Here is a 15,439-nt window from a genome sequence, read left to right on the forward strand (position 1 = left end):
CTCAGGGGTAGAACGATAGATTTTTACCTTGTCAGCTCGGAGATTCGATCTAGCAACCTTTCGGTTACTGGCCCAACACTCTAACTGCTAGGCTACCTGCCACCGCCTCAGCACCTCAGCACCTCAGCACCTCAGCTTCCATAATCTGATTCCTGATGTGGATGTGTTCCAGGATATTCTCAAGGAGACACTTGTGAGACTGTTTCTTCTTGAGAACTTTCATCTTTCTCAAAGTGGCATTGTATGCATGAATCACCTTTCTATCTACACACCTGACCGTTTTCACCACCAGAGCTTTCAAAGTTTTTATTTTTGTCCTGAAACTCATTCACCTTGTTCTCCTTTTCACAAATATCCACAATCAAAGAATATGTATTTTTCACCAGTTTGCTGTTATACTCTCTCATGATGGGTTTCATTCCAGCTCTTGTTGGAATCCACAACAACATGGTAGAGGCAACAACATCAAAATCATACTCGCTGTCTGCCAATGGTGAAGATCACAGGCTCAAACTTTCCAGTGGTGTCAATGGCAAACATTTTCAAGCCTTGGGTTCAGAATGTGTTCACAAGAGTTGATGAAAGTTGTTCAAATAAAGTTATGTAATAATCCACCAGAGATCCAGAAAAGTCATCTGAATCTTATATAGTTTGCCCAGTAAGGACTGAAAGTAAATTCTGAAAATGCAACAAATTATCATGGCAACAATTCAACCAAACATTCCAAATTCTCAGGTCTCCTTGATACGAAATGCAAAGCCATAGCAACAATGCTTTAAAACAATTCAAACAAACGTTCCAAATTCTAGGCTTTTCCTAAGGCGACAAAACCAATCTTGCAGAACATGATGAATCTGACTCGAGCTGTATGTTCAAATGATGCATTGTTTAAAATGTCTTCCCGCTCTCCCCCTAGCCAGAGGAGCCAATGATCGCCCCTGTGCGTGCCCCTCCCACAGAGGCATCGCCCAGTGACGATGAGGAGGATGCTGGCGAGAGCTCAGGTCAGGAAGTGGAGCTGACCGCTGAGAGAGGTGAGAGAGAGGCATGGAGGAAGACTGTACACAATTTATTAATTTATGATCATTTGAAATGAAAATCCACTGCACGAACATGTTACTATCCCTTGTGGTATTTACACGAAGAGCCACCAGGTGGCGGTAAAACATGGTGAGGCAAGGAGCCATATACTGTACATTTGTATTGATGATTTTGTATCTTTGGCCACAGGACCAAGTCAGACAGCGGATGCAGCCTATAGACCAGGAAGTGTAAGTATCAGTTGTTGACTTGAATGAATGAGATTGAATAGAATGTAACTGAAGACCTGGAGCGTGTTACCTGATCTATAGAAGTGGTTGTCAAATCTCTCGTTAGTTGTAGTCCTGAACTAGCTCATCTGATTCACCTAGTCAAAGGCTTGATAATTAGTTGACAAGTTGAATCAGGTGTGCTAGCTCAGTAGTTCAAGTACATGGAGTGGCTGGGGGTCCTGGAAGAGAGGTTTGAGAACCCCTGCCCTATTGTACCTGACGAGCCATCAATAACAAATCATTTATTGCCAATGTACCAGATATACCACACTTTGCTAGCTTGTTCTAAAACATCCTTTCATGGTGTGAGTCTACTCTCTCCCTCCAGGCGACGCCCAGTCAGAAAGGAGAGCGAGGAGACCCAGGGCCAGCCGGACCCCCTGGCTCCCCCGGCCCCCCAGGCCCGCAAAGCCCATTAGGCGATGGCTCCTCTGGGGAGGGAGAGCCAGGACCAAGGGGCCCCCAGGGGCCTCAGGGACCAGCAGGAACACCCGGAGCACCCGGCAACGACGGCCAGCCAGTAAGAGCCTGTTTGTTAGCACAACATCCCCTCCCTTCACCACCTATTGATCATGTTTATCAGCACTGTATTGTAATTGGGCAAAATCACAGTTGTATCTGGTTACGGTCGATTCATTCGTTCTCTTTGGCTCCTAGACAGTTCCTGACAAACACCAAACAACACCCTGCCTGATTTGTCATGCTACGCAATGCACAATAAACACAGTGAGAGCTCGGCAGTTGGCAAGCGATAGGGGAGCCTTTCTCTATTCTCCGTCTCACATTGTGAACATGCTATTCTTTTTATTTGTGTGGTTTGGCCTGCCCGGCATATTTTTCACCAAAATAGTTCAGTTCAATTGGCGTTCTCTCTCTGTAATTCTGTCTCTATAAACATCTGCTATTGTCTATTTTAATGGCCTATTTAGGTGGTTTCAGGCCTTCGGCCGTTGTCCATGACGGCTGTATTGTCATCTTGTTCAGTGGTTGAGAAGGGCAGTTTTTGATGTAACTGATGTAAGTTTATGGGGTCAAAAATAGTTTGGGGTCTTTTATATTGTTGTTTTCTTTGTTCTCCAGGGCAGTAGAGGGAAAGATGGCGACCCCGTAAGTATTCTTTATGTCATTGTTCAATATGACTTCTGCTTCATTTCTTAGGACTTCAAGCTTTCATTATTACTCGACTCACACATCTCTGAGTTGAGATCACTACGCTGTGTAAATTAAACTACTTTTCTGTACTATAGTCTACTTACAGTAATTGTTTCAGTGTTAGGCCCTACAGTGCACAATACATAAGACTTGACCCTGTTGTCCTGCTACATACAATGACTCCCACCCTCTCTCTTTCTCAAGAACACTGTACACACACCACAGCTTCCCAGGCACACACAAACACACAACCACACACACTCACACACACACACACACACACACACACACACACACACACACACACACACACACACACACACACACACACACACACACACACCACAGCGAGGTTGTTGGTACCTTTAATTGGGGAGGACAGGCTCATAGTAATGGCTGCGGAGTGGAATATGTGGAATGGTATCAAATACATCAAACACGTCGTTTCCATGTGTTTGTGACATTCCATTCAGTCCATTTCGTCCCATTATTATGAGTCGTTCTCCCCTCAGCAGCCTCCTATGAAACCACACACACACACACACACGTAACCTGCCAATATCTCACATGTGTGCACCAGACCCAGTCCTTTAGCCAATAATTGGAGAAAAAGGGGATATAGTGATTTAGAAATGTTTTACATAAATGTTAGGAAAGGTTAGTTCATCTGTGCATCCAGCTCTGACAGCTGTAGTCCAAAATGTCTGACTATTTATTTACCACACTCACGTCCCTAGACATCAGACATGATCTTCTACGGTGGTCTCTCTAGACGTTTTTCATCGTGTTCTGTGCGTTTTCATTGGTTGACTGAAGCACCTGCCCACCTGTGGGTGGGATATAGGCTCCTGCTAACATGTGGTACATCTAAGTCGTGTTCTGTGTGTGTGCGTCTGTGTGTGTGTGTGTGTGTCTGCATGTGTGTGTGTGTGTGTGTGTGTGTGTGTGTGGTGTGTGTGGTGTGTGTGCTGTGTGTGGTGTGTGTGGGTTGTGTGTGTGTGTTGTGTGTGTGTGTGTGTTGGTGTATGTTGTCTGTGTGTGAGTTGTGTGTGTGTGTGTGTGTGTGTGTGTCGTGTGTTGTGTGTGTACATCATTTGATGTGTGTGATGTGTGTTGTGTGTGTGTGTGTTTGGTGTGTGTGTGTGTGTGTTGCATACGTGTGACTTGTGTTCGTGTGTGTGTGTGCTGTGATGTCGAATGTGGTGTGTGTGTGTGTGTGTGTGTGTGTGTGTGTGTGTGTGTGTGTGTGTGTGTTGTCGTGTGTGTGTGTGTGCTGTGTGTGTGTGTGTGTGTGTGTTGCGTGTGTTTGATTGTGTGTGGTGCGTGCTTGCGTGTCTGTGTTGTCTTGTGTGTGTGTGTGTGCACACAGCCTTGTGAGTCGTAAAGGGGCTTCAGAAGAGATTAGATAACTGTTGTAGTGAATACCGGGGTGAATGTTCTCTTTGAACACTGTGTTTATGGAGTGAGATATAACTCGAGGAGGAAGGGCCACACATGAATCCAATCTCCAACTCCTGCCAATCCACCAATCATTGTTAGAAAGCCATGTGGATTTCTATATATGTTTCAACCAGCAGCCATTTCTCATGTTGATAATACTCACTTGCTGTGTTCCTACCACAGGGAGAAAATGGAGTTCAGGGATTCCCAGGCTTGCCAGGAGATCCTGGTCCCAAAGGAGACAAGGTGCAAAACACATAGTGTATAACATCACTGTTACAGAGGGTACATGATGTACTAGTGACCTACAGGTTTTAGCAGCTACAAGGTCATGGGGGACTGTCACTGGATAGTTCAGCAGTGCTCTACGTCATTGTACATTATTCATCTAGCCGAGCACCAGCACACTCGATTCAACTAATCAAGGGCTGCCGATGAATTGAATCAGGTGTGTTAGTGCTGGCCTTGAACAAATCCCCCTACAGGGTCCCGTGCTCTGGATTGAGAAACACTGATCTAGTTGGTTGTTGTGTTTGACCCTGGATTGTGTGTTGTTGTTGACCCCTGTAGGGTGATCCTGGAGTGGGCAAACCTGGTTCCCCCGGTCCTCCCGGGCCACCGGGTCGACCCAACTCATCCAGATCCCTGGTGCGTAGTGGAATGAACCACCCTGGATGTGTGGATTAATGGATGGATGGATGGAAGAATTAGTTGGTTGATTGATGGATTGTTTGATTGATTCATCAGTTCATTGATTCATTGTAAGTTGATGTGGTTTGCAGAATGGCGTGGACGGTTCAGGCTTTGGGGACTTTGACAGCGACACAGAGATTATGACAGTGAGTGGCCATCCTTTTCAAAAACCTAGAATCCACCTGGTGTTCTGCTCTCTGATTACAGCCACAAAGACTGTTTGGATACACACGGTTAGCATTAGCGTTAATGCGTTATGACGTTTATGCTATTTGTTACCATTAATGTTAATATTATTTATTTTCTTCATCCAGGGTCCTCCTGGTCCACCGGGTCCTCCAGGGCTGCCTGGCCCCGCAGGTTCGCCTGAGGGCCTCTCTGTGTCACCTGGAGCCCCTGGGGCCCCCGGGAAGGATGGAGAGATGGGTAAACCTGGACTGCCTGTGAGTCACCCAACACTTTACTGAAACTCCATCACTCTCACTTATACTGTTAAAGCCAGTGAGTGGTAAAATGGTGCCATCCGTCTATCACTTGTAGTTCTAAGGGCCAATTAAGCAGCTGTTATAGCACACCCTGGGGAGAGGTCAGCATTGGTACATTCCAACCCACATTTGAAGGAGACTTCTAAAACCGTGTTGTAGACACAACTAAACTCTGTGGTGGTGTTCCAGTCCCTTTTTCCATTGCTCACCTGGCCTCTGTTTCAGGTGATGCTGGGTTGGTTTAGTGGTTCTGGTTCGGGATCTGGATTGGTATTAAACTCTGGTCCTGTCTGTTCATTGAACCGATGGGCCAAAAAGGCATAATTTCCCCCACAACTTCACTTCATTCCCCATGTTTCTTAACACCAGGCATCTGTGGTTTTGCGTACTCTGTGTGCTGCAGAACCATGAACAAAGGCGGTGTGTGAGCGTACAAATCAATTTCTTAGAACAAATTGCTGCCAGATAATCAACAGCATGGAACTCCAGGTGTCTGCAAAAGATTTGTCAAACCCAGCAGCAACCTTCAGTCAACCTTACAGCAATCCCTTCTGTTGCCCAGCACAACTATAACATCTCTGACCGCTACATGACAAGAGATGCCTGGAAACCATTTGGATAACGCATAATTCCCCTGCAACCCTGCAATTTGTTCCGTTTGCTTAAGCCTAGAACGTTCTGGAGGCCCAATGTTTATGTGAATGATTGAATGGGTGATTGAGGGACCCAGGGCAGCTGTTGCCTTGGTGAGGTCACCATGGAGCTGGACCCTCGTGACACCAATCTGGCTGCCTTGACAACTTGTATTGTAAATTATACTTTCTGACCTGCTGTGAATTGGGGAGATTTTTACTGTGGGAAGGAGGGCTGTAGACAGAGGCATGGAGGCAAATATTTATTTGCAACTGTTTCAAAAAGTACATTGGAATTTGACTTTCAATCATGAACAGTTAAGATAGTTAACGACTGATATGGTTATATAATAGGGTCAAACCTTTATACTGGTGTGTAAAACACTGCTTTTGTAAACATGAAAAAAGAGGGGCGTTTTATTATTGTTGCATTTCTGTTGATCAATCTAGAAGGAAAGCAGGAGTGACATCACTCACACACCAGTTATTGTGTGTGTCACTCAGTCTCTTAGACAAACTGTAAAAGGAGCTCTGTGTTTATAAGCAAGTCTGCTCCCCTTTGCTACGGTAAACACAACCCCAGTCAGTGTGTCTTTCGCCCCTCTCTCTCTGTGTGGTCTAGCCTGCCTGCGCCACGCTCTACAAGCTGCCTGGCCTGGCCTGCTGTCCTCAGAGCGTGTACACAGCTCAGACTTCTCGTCTGTTCAAAGCCAGGGACCTTGATCACAGAGCACTATGGGAATTCCAACCTTTTGTGTTTGACAGAGTAGGTCAAAGTTTGCATTATCCAATGATACAGGGTCAGGTCTTTTTTTCAGCCCCCTACTGGTTAGGTTTAGGATCGGAGGTAGCTGGTTGAGTAATCTGATCCTAGTTCTGTGGTTAAGGCCGACTTGTAACTCGACTGATTTGACAGTTGCCCATGTGATCATGCATTCCCAGGTGCCAACTTCCCACAGACAGACCCCTGATTACTTGGCTCTGCTCCAGACAGCATGTAATATTGTAGCTACACACTGTTTCACTGTTTGACTGTTTCATCAAACTACATGGCTGTTATGTTTCAAATCCAACCCGACATGTACTCTAATCAACCTCCTCTTTGGTGAAGTACAGGGATCTCACAGTCATCTTTCCACAACACGTCACAATCTATTTCCATGAGATTTGGCAGTGTTTATGCTTACTTTCCCAGTGGTGAGATATTGCTCAGCCTCATGACATTTTAATCTGTACTGAATGACAGATTACGGAATGTTATTTCCCAGGCCAATAATCTCTCACTTAATCTGTTGAGAAACATTTTTAAGTTTGTTTCACGATACGATTCACAAAATACAGTAAGACCGTTAACCAATGGAGATAAAGATATTACGAGTCTAGTGTGGAAAGGTTAAAGGTTCAGAAGCGATGAAGCAGCAATGTAATCTTGGCTCCTTGAGCTAATGGCTTCTGACTGCAGCTAGATGCATCTCATGAAACATGGTCTCTCCCATTATTCTCTCCCAAAACTGCCTTTTGACTTGAGAATGTAGGAGGCTTTACTAACTGTGTGAATGGATCGCTTACAGGACATTTATCGCATGTCAGTTATGATCGTTGAAACTATGAATTGAGTTCTGGCTCTTCTGAATAGATGAATGAACTAATTATTTCTAAATTAGCCGGTGGACTAAAGAGACAGTATAGTGTCTTGCTGTGCTGTCAGATCAGACACTTCACAGCTAAATACAATCTGACAAATGGAATGATCCCATACTGGGCAGAACTACATTACGGAGAAACACATCTAATCTAAGTAATTGTTCTAACTCCCAGGGGGTTGGTGGACATGATGGGGACCCTGGTCCAGCAGGCGAGAGAGGAGAGAAGGTACGACCTATGGATATAGACCTCTGATATCCTGTGTACTGATTGCGTAGAATCTATCATCTCAAGACAGTCTCCATCTGATGTAAAAAGAGCTTCAATTTGATTGATTTAAATTGATTGAAACATTGATTTTCTTTGACAGGGTGAGCCGGGTCTGAGCGGACCTCCTGGACCAAAGGTAAAGTCAGAGTCACGCTGCTCCATCACTCCCCAAGCTTGAAGTGACCATAAAAACCACAACGACCTTTCTCCACTATTCAAACCCAAACACACTTGTTCCCCACATGTGAATCAAGTGATAATTACTGCTAATAACCAGAACCAAATAAAACATTTTTGCTATGCCTAGCCACTCCCCCATCAGCGTTTTCAGATCTAAAGGAATAACATAGGCCTAAGCTACTGTGATGCCTCCACCTTCCTGTGGGTGTAGTGGAATCCCCCTCCATAATACTTACACCCGTCCAGTTCCTTCACATCTGCAAAAATGGACGTTGTAATAATGTATGCTGCTTCAGGTTTTTTTAGACTGAACCATTGTGCTTCTCTCCCAGGGGGAGCCAAGTGCTGCAGGGTTCCCAGGTCTGCCCGGCTCAGAGGGCCCAGAGGGGAAGCCAGGCCTGAGGGGCCCTCCTGGGCCACCGGGACCCCCAGGAAGGGGCTTCAGCTTGGACCTGGAGGTATGATTTCACTCATTCAGCTCTCCTGTCTGTCAGAGGGTCAACAACATACTGTACACCTGTTAGATTATTTTCAAGCTTTAGTAATGAAGGATAACTAATACTGTTCTCATAACAATGTTATGTATTATTGCATTATTATTATACACTTTAAAGTGATTTACATTGTATGTCGGGAGGGATGGGGACAACGACTCACTCTATACATCACCAATGTGTAGCACCCACCTTAGTGATGCTCGGCAGCCATTTTGTGCCAGGGGGCTCATCACCACACACCAGTTGTCATTGACTGTATGTTGTTTACAGGACATTGAAGGGTCTGGGACACTCGGTGGCTTTGGGGCAGTGATGCCCAGAGGCCCTCAGGTAAGACCACAAAGAGTGGTTTCTATATGGAGCTGCTGGGACACCATTTTGTTTGTAAGACTGATATACATATGAAAATGTGTATGATTAAAACTAACAATCATTTTTACCTGGTGCTTTCCACAGGGTCCTATTGGGAAACCTGGTCCTCCAGGACCAAAGGTACTGTATGCCCTCATGTCTTATATCACTGACACAGTGAGCTTACTCTATGTACCTATCAGGCATGTTTTAATATGTTATCATGTCCCATCTTTGAAACAAATTGACTATGCTAAAAGCTAACTATGTGAGGCAGCTACTTTCAAAAACACACTTCAACCTGACATCAAATTCAACGTGTACTTGCAGTCGGCAGTCTTTTCACAACCCTTGGATGTTTGCGTGTATGACACACAGTAGTGTATGTGCTAAAATGTTGACGTGTACTAGATCCTTGGTGTGAAGTGTGACTCACTTGTTTCACCACTGACTGTGATAGATTACCTTCTTTTTTTATATTTTCAGTGGTATTGTTAACAAACACGCCCCCATGAAGAAAATGAGAATTAAAAACAGGTTCAGCCCCTGGTTCGACCGTGATCTGGCAGAGTTACTCCACCTCAAGAATTCAATTTGGCAAAAGGCTCGGCACACGCATACTCCGGCTGACTGGCTCTCATTCAGGAAAATTAGAAATAAGTGCACTCAGGCTATCCGGAAGTCCAAAGTTAGTTACTTTAGGGAGCAGTTCTCTCTCTGTGGGTCTAACCCCAAGAAGTTCTGGAAAACGGTTATAGACCTGGAGAATAAACCCTCCTCCTCACAGCTGCCCATGTCTCTTAATGTTGATGATGTGGTTGTTACTGACAAGGAGCACATGGCTGAGCACTTTAATCCTATTTGACTCAGCCATGCCTCCTTCCCTGTCCAACATCTCCCACCCCTTCTCATGTGACTAGCCCCGATGCTCCTCCCTCCTTTTCCCCTGCCCCGCTACAAAGTTTCTCCCTACAGGCAGTCACTGAGTCCGAGGTGCTAAAGGAGCTCCTTAAACTTGACCCCAAAAAACATCTGGGTCAGATGGTTTAGACCCTTTCTTCTTTAAGGTTTCTGCCCCTAGAATTGCCCGGCATGTCAGACCTTTTTAACCTGTCTCTCCTCTCTGGGGAGGTTCCCATTGCTTGGAAAGCAGCCATGGTGCGTCCTTTATTTAAGCTGATCCTATCTGTTATAGGCCAATTTCTATTTTGCCCTGTTAATCAAAAGTGTTGGAAAAACTTGTCAATAATCAACTGACTGGCTTTCTTGATGTCTTATAGTATTTCTCTCTGTATGCTATCTGGTTTTCGCTCAGGTTATGGACGTGTCACTGCAACCTTAAAGGTCCTAAATTATGTCACCATTGCCCTTGATTCTAAGCAATGTTGCGCTGCTATTTTTATTGACTTGGCCAAAGCTTTGATAGGGTAGACCATTCCATTTTTGTGGCCGGCTAAGGACTATTGGTGTCTCTGAGTGGTCTTTGACCTGGTTTGCTAACAACCTCTCTCAGAGAGTGCAGTGTATAAAATCAGAACATCTGCTGTTCTCCACCACTGCCTGTCACCAAGGGAGTACCCCAAGGCTCAATCCTAGGCCCCAGGACTCTTCTCAATTTACTTCAACAACATAGCTCAGGCAGTAGGAAGCTCTCTCATCCATTATATGCAGATGATATGGTCTTATACTCAGCTGGCCCCTTCCCGGATTTTGTGTTAAATGCTCTACAACAAAAAGCTCTTCTTAGTGTCCAAACAAGATTCCTCTGCCTTAACCTTGTTCTGAACACCTCCAAAACAAAGGTCATGTGGTTTGGTAGAAGTACGCCCCTCTCCCCACCGATGTGTTTAATACCTCTTAAGGTTTTAGAGCTTGAAGTAGCACCTCATACAAGTACTTGGGAGTATGGCTAAACGGTACACTGTCCTTTCTCTCAGCACATATCAAAGCTGCAGGCTAAGGTTAAATCTAGACTTGGTTTCCTCTATTGTAAATCGCTCCTCTTTCACCACAGCTGCCAAACTAACCCTGATTCAGATGACCATCCTACTCATGCTAGATTACGGAGATTTATAGATCGGCAGTTGTGAAGAGGGCACGACAACACCTTTTCCACTCAAGAGACTGAAAAGATTTGCATGGGTGCCCAGATTCCTCAAAAGGTTATACAGCTGCACCATCGAGAGCATCCTGACCGGTTGCATCATTGCCTGGAATGGCAACTGCTCGGCATCTGACCGCAAGCGCTACAGATGGTAGTGCGTACGGCCCAGTACATCAATTGGGCCAAGTTCCTGACATCCAGGACCTATATACTAGACGGTGTCAGAGGAAGGCCCAAAAAAATGGTCAAAGGACTTGGTCAACCACTTCATAGAACTGTTCTCTCTGCTACCGCACGACAAGCGGTACCGGAGCTCGAAGTCTAGGCCAAAAGGCTCCTTAAGCTTCTACCCCCAAGCCATGCTGAACAATTAATCAAATGGCCATCGGGACTATTTACATTGACCCCCCCCCCCCCTTTGTTTTTACGCTGCTGCTACTCACAGTTTACTATCTATGCATAGTCACTTTACAAATGACCTCGACTAACTTGTACCTCCGCACATTGACTCGGTACCGGTACCCCATGTACTGTATATAGCCTCGTTATTGTTATGTAATTTTCTTGTGTTACTTTTAGAAAAAAAATTTACAAAAATTTCACTTTAGTTTATTTAGTTAATCTTTTCTTAACTCTATTTCTTGAACTGCATTGTTGGTTAAAGGCTTGTAAGTAAGCGTTTCACGGTAAGGTCTACACCTGTTGTATTCGGTGCATGTGACAAATACATTTCATTTGATTTTTATTGAATTTTATTTGCCACCAATACTCCTTATAGGACACATCACTGCACTCTATTCTCCTCTGTTAACTGGCCATCTCTGTATACCTGGCGCAAGACCCACTGGTTGATGCTTATTTATAAAACCCTCTTAAGCCTCACTCCCCCCTATCCCGAGATACCTACTGCAGCCCTCATCCTCCATATACAACACCCGTTCTGCTAGTCACATTATGTTAAAAGTCCCCAAAGGACACACATCCCTGGGTTGCTCGTCTTTTCAGTTCGCTGCAGCTAGCGACTAGAACGAGCTGCAACAAACAGTTTTATCGCCATCTCTTCATTCAAAGACTCAATCATGGACACTCTTACTGACAGTTGTGGCTGCTTCGCGTGATGTATTGTTGTCTCTACCTTCTTGCCTTTGTGCTGTTGTCTGTGCCCAATAATGTTTGTACCATGTTGTGCTGCTGCCATGTTGTGTTGCTACCATGTTGTTGTCATGTAGTGTTGCTACCATGCTGTATTGTCATGTGTTGCTGCCATGCTATGTTGTTGTCTTAGGTCTCTCTTTATGTAGTGTTGTCTCTCTTGTCGTTATGTGTGTTTTGTCCTATATTTCTATTTTATTTTATTTGTAATCCCAGCCCTCGTCCCGCAGGAGGCATTTGCCTTTTGGTAGGCCATCAATGTACATAAGAATTTGTTCTTAACTGACTTGCCTAGTTAAAACACCCATCCCGGATCCGGGAGCATCCTCATCAGTAAAAGCTGACTAGCATAGCCTAGCATAGCGCCACAAGTAAATAATAGCATATAAATATCATGAAATCACAATTCCAATACAGCAAATGAAAGATAAACATCTTGTGAATCCAGCCATCATTTCCGATTTTTAAAATGTTTTACAGCGAAAACACAATATGTATTTCTATTAGCTAACCACAATAGCAAAAGACTCAACCGCATATTTTCAAAATGTTTCTACCGCATAGGTAGCTATCACAAAACCGACCAAATAGAGATATAATTAGTCACTAACCAAGAAACAACTTCATCAGATGACAGTCTTATAACATGTATACAATAAATGTATGTTTTGTCGAAAATGTGCATATTTGAGGTATAAATCGTAGTTTTACATTGCAGCTACCATCAAAAATATCACCAAAGCAGCCAGAATAATTACAGAGAGCAACGTGAAATACCTAAATACTCATCATAAAACATTTATGAAAAATACATGGTGTACAGCAAATGAAAGATAAACATCTTGTGAATCCAGCCAATATTTCCGATTTTTAAGTGTTTTACAGCGAAAACACAATATAGCATTATATTAGCTTACCACAATAGCCAAACACACAAATGCATTTATTAGCAGCAAAAGGTAGCGTTCGCAAAAACCAGCAAAATATATAAAATTAATCACTAACCTTGGACAACTTCATCAGATTACAGTCTTATAACATCAGGTTATACAATACACTTATGTTTTGTTCGAAAATGTGCCTATTTAGAGCTGCAACCCGTGGTTATACATTGTGAAAATGTATTCCCCAGAATGTCAGGAGATATTTTGGACACTCACCTAATCTGACCAAAGAACTCATCATAAACTTTACTAAAAAATACATGTTGGTTAGCAAATGAAAGATACACTGGTTCTTAATGCAACCGCCGTGTTAGATTTTTAAAAATAACTTTACGATAACAAACAGCTTACGTTATAGCGAGACAGCGCCCGCCAAAAACGGCAGATAATAGAAATAACATTTTCCACAGAAATACGAAATAACATCATAAATTGTTCTTACTTTTGCTGAGCTTCCATCAGAATCTTGTACAAGGAGTCCTTTGTCCAGAATAAATCGTTGTTTGGTTTTAGAATGTCCTTCTCTCCTGTCGAATTCGCTCCACAAGGCTAGCCAATGTTGATGACGTTCCCAATTTCTCTCGACGCAGAGAACGGAAAACTCCAAAAGTCCCATTAAACGTTGAATAAACTGATGAAACTCAGTTGAAAAAAACTACTTTATGATGTTTTTCTAATATGTATCAAATAAAAACAAAGCCGGAGATATTAGCCGTGTATACCGAACGCTTATCATAAGACAATATGGAGGTTCTTCCCGCGCCTAGGTAGAGAAAGGAAATTCTGGACACGTCATTCCAAGAGCTCTTGTTCGACCTCAGATCAAGCTAGACACCCCATTCCACCTTCGACTGCCTGTTGACATCTAGTGGAAGGCGTATGCAGTGCATGCAAATCCATAAATATAAGGCAATTGAATAGGCAGGCCCTGGAACAGAGCATCGTTTTCAGATTTTTCATTTCCTGTCGAAGTTTGCTGCAAAATGAGTTTTGTTTTACTCACAGATATAATTCAAACAGTTTTAGAAACTTGAGAGTGTTTTCTATCCAATAGTAATAATAATATGCATATTGTACGATCTAGAATAGAGTACGAGGCAGTTTAATTTGGGCACGATTTTTCCCAAAGTGGAAACAGCGCCCCCATATTGACAAGAAGTTTTAAATAAAGTTACATTTTTAAAAAACATCCTACTGCACACCACTTAAAGTATCAATCATATGAATCACAGAGTCAGTATACAGGTGTATAAGATCATAGGACTGAAATCTTGCAATACTTGTGTATGTGCTTCAAGTGGTTCTAAGAATGAAATCATCTGGTGCGAATGTGGCTATAAAGTTTTCACTGCCCTGCATAAACTAGAACTGTGTTGGTATTTGTCGTGAGTGTGCATGTTCTTGGGTTCATTTCTATCTGGTATGTGCTAGTGGCACTACATATTCTGTGTGTTATAAGATGTAGTTCTACATACATGTAAAAGGTTCCCATACTGACGGCCATTTTATTTCTCCTTCACAGGGCAAAGACGGGCAGGACGGGCTTCCTGGTGTAGCGGTAAAGGTGGGTCCCCACTACTCAACTGGTTCCCATTCATCCTCTCAGAGGAAGTGCAGCCTTCCCCACCATGTGCATTCTATTAGCCCGCTAATTTCCAATGAATTCCTCTCTGACACATCTGTACACAGGCAGGGCCAGTCGTCCAGGCCTCAGGCACCGTACCTCACATGCACCAGCACCACCACCTTGATAGAGACATCAGCTAGCATTAATGTGAAAGTTCAGATATCATTAAAGGGAAAGTTCACCCCAAAATCGAAGTTTGTAAACTAACTACAGTAATTCCAATCGTTCCCACTCTTTTGGGATTGAGTACTGTATTTTCCCATCTGGTTTGATGATGGAGTGCTGCATCAGATGACCTGGCCTCCACAATCATCCGACCTCAACCCAATTGAGATGGTTTGGGATGAGTTGGACCGCAGAGTGTAGGAAAAGCAGCCAACAAGTGCTCAGCAGTATGTGGGAACTCCTTCAAGACTGTTGGAAAAGCATTCCTCATGAAGCTGGTTGAGAGAATGCCAAGAGTGTGCAAAGCTGTGATCAAGGCAAAGGGTGGCTACTTTGAAAAATCTAAAATATATTTTGATTTGTTCAACACTTTTTGGGTTACTACATGATTCCATATATGTTTTTTCATAGTTTTGATGTATTCACTAGTATTCTACGATGGAGAAAAGAAAAAAAAAAGAAAGAAAAACCCTTGAATGAGTAGGTGTGTCCACACTTTTGACTGGTAGATATATACAGTACCATATACAGTACCAGTCGAAAGTTTGGACATACTTTTATAAAAAAAATGTAAATAGGAGGGGGGAAACAAACTCAATATACTTAAAGCGAAATCAAAACTGTGTATAAATGACAATGGACCTACATTCATACAGTTTCTTGACTGTCCAGCTCGCTAATAATCACTAGACAGTCAGGGGGCATCGAAAATTCCCAAAATGATGAACAAACAGAGGACTATTTTTTGCAAATTTTGACCAATTTTCAGTGTGGCCTTCCGGACCTCGTT

General features: G+C 43.5%; 1 protein-coding gene across 2 annotated transcripts in view; it reads left to right on the plus strand.

The window, feature by feature from the left end:
• LOC111953439 (collagen alpha-1(XVIII) chain) overlaps positions 1-15,439 on the plus strand; it is an 83,974-nt gene that overhangs the window by 51,376 nt on the left and 17,159 nt on the right. For both annotated transcript variants that reach the window (XM_023972696.2, XM_023972697.2), the window contains exons 6-19: positions 917-1,034; positions 1,231-1,271; positions 1,642-1,833; positions 2,394-2,420; positions 4,089-4,151; positions 4,476-4,553; positions 4,688-4,744; positions 4,913-5,041; positions 7,534-7,587; positions 7,730-7,765; positions 8,142-8,267; positions 8,577-8,636; positions 8,763-8,798; positions 14,380-14,421. In XM_023972696.2, coding sequence (XP_023828464.1) covers positions 917-1,034; positions 1,231-1,271; positions 1,642-1,833; positions 2,394-2,420; positions 4,089-4,151; positions 4,476-4,553; positions 4,688-4,744; positions 4,913-5,041; positions 7,534-7,587; positions 7,730-7,765; positions 8,142-8,267; positions 8,577-8,636; positions 8,763-8,798; positions 14,380-14,421 — 1,059 coding nt within the window. The remainder of the gene's footprint in view (positions 1-916; positions 1,035-1,230; positions 1,272-1,641; positions 1,834-2,393; positions 2,421-4,088; positions 4,152-4,475; positions 4,554-4,687; positions 4,745-4,912; positions 5,042-7,533; positions 7,588-7,729; positions 7,766-8,141; positions 8,268-8,576; positions 8,637-8,762; positions 8,799-14,379; positions 14,422-15,439) is intronic.

This window comes from Salvelinus sp. IW2-2015, linkage group LG27 (genome assembly GCF_002910315.2).
Source record: "Salvelinus sp. IW2-2015 linkage group LG27, ASM291031v2, whole genome shotgun sequence".
NCBI lineage: Eukaryota > Metazoa > Chordata > Actinopteri > Salmoniformes > Salmonidae > Salvelinus > Salvelinus sp. IW2-2015.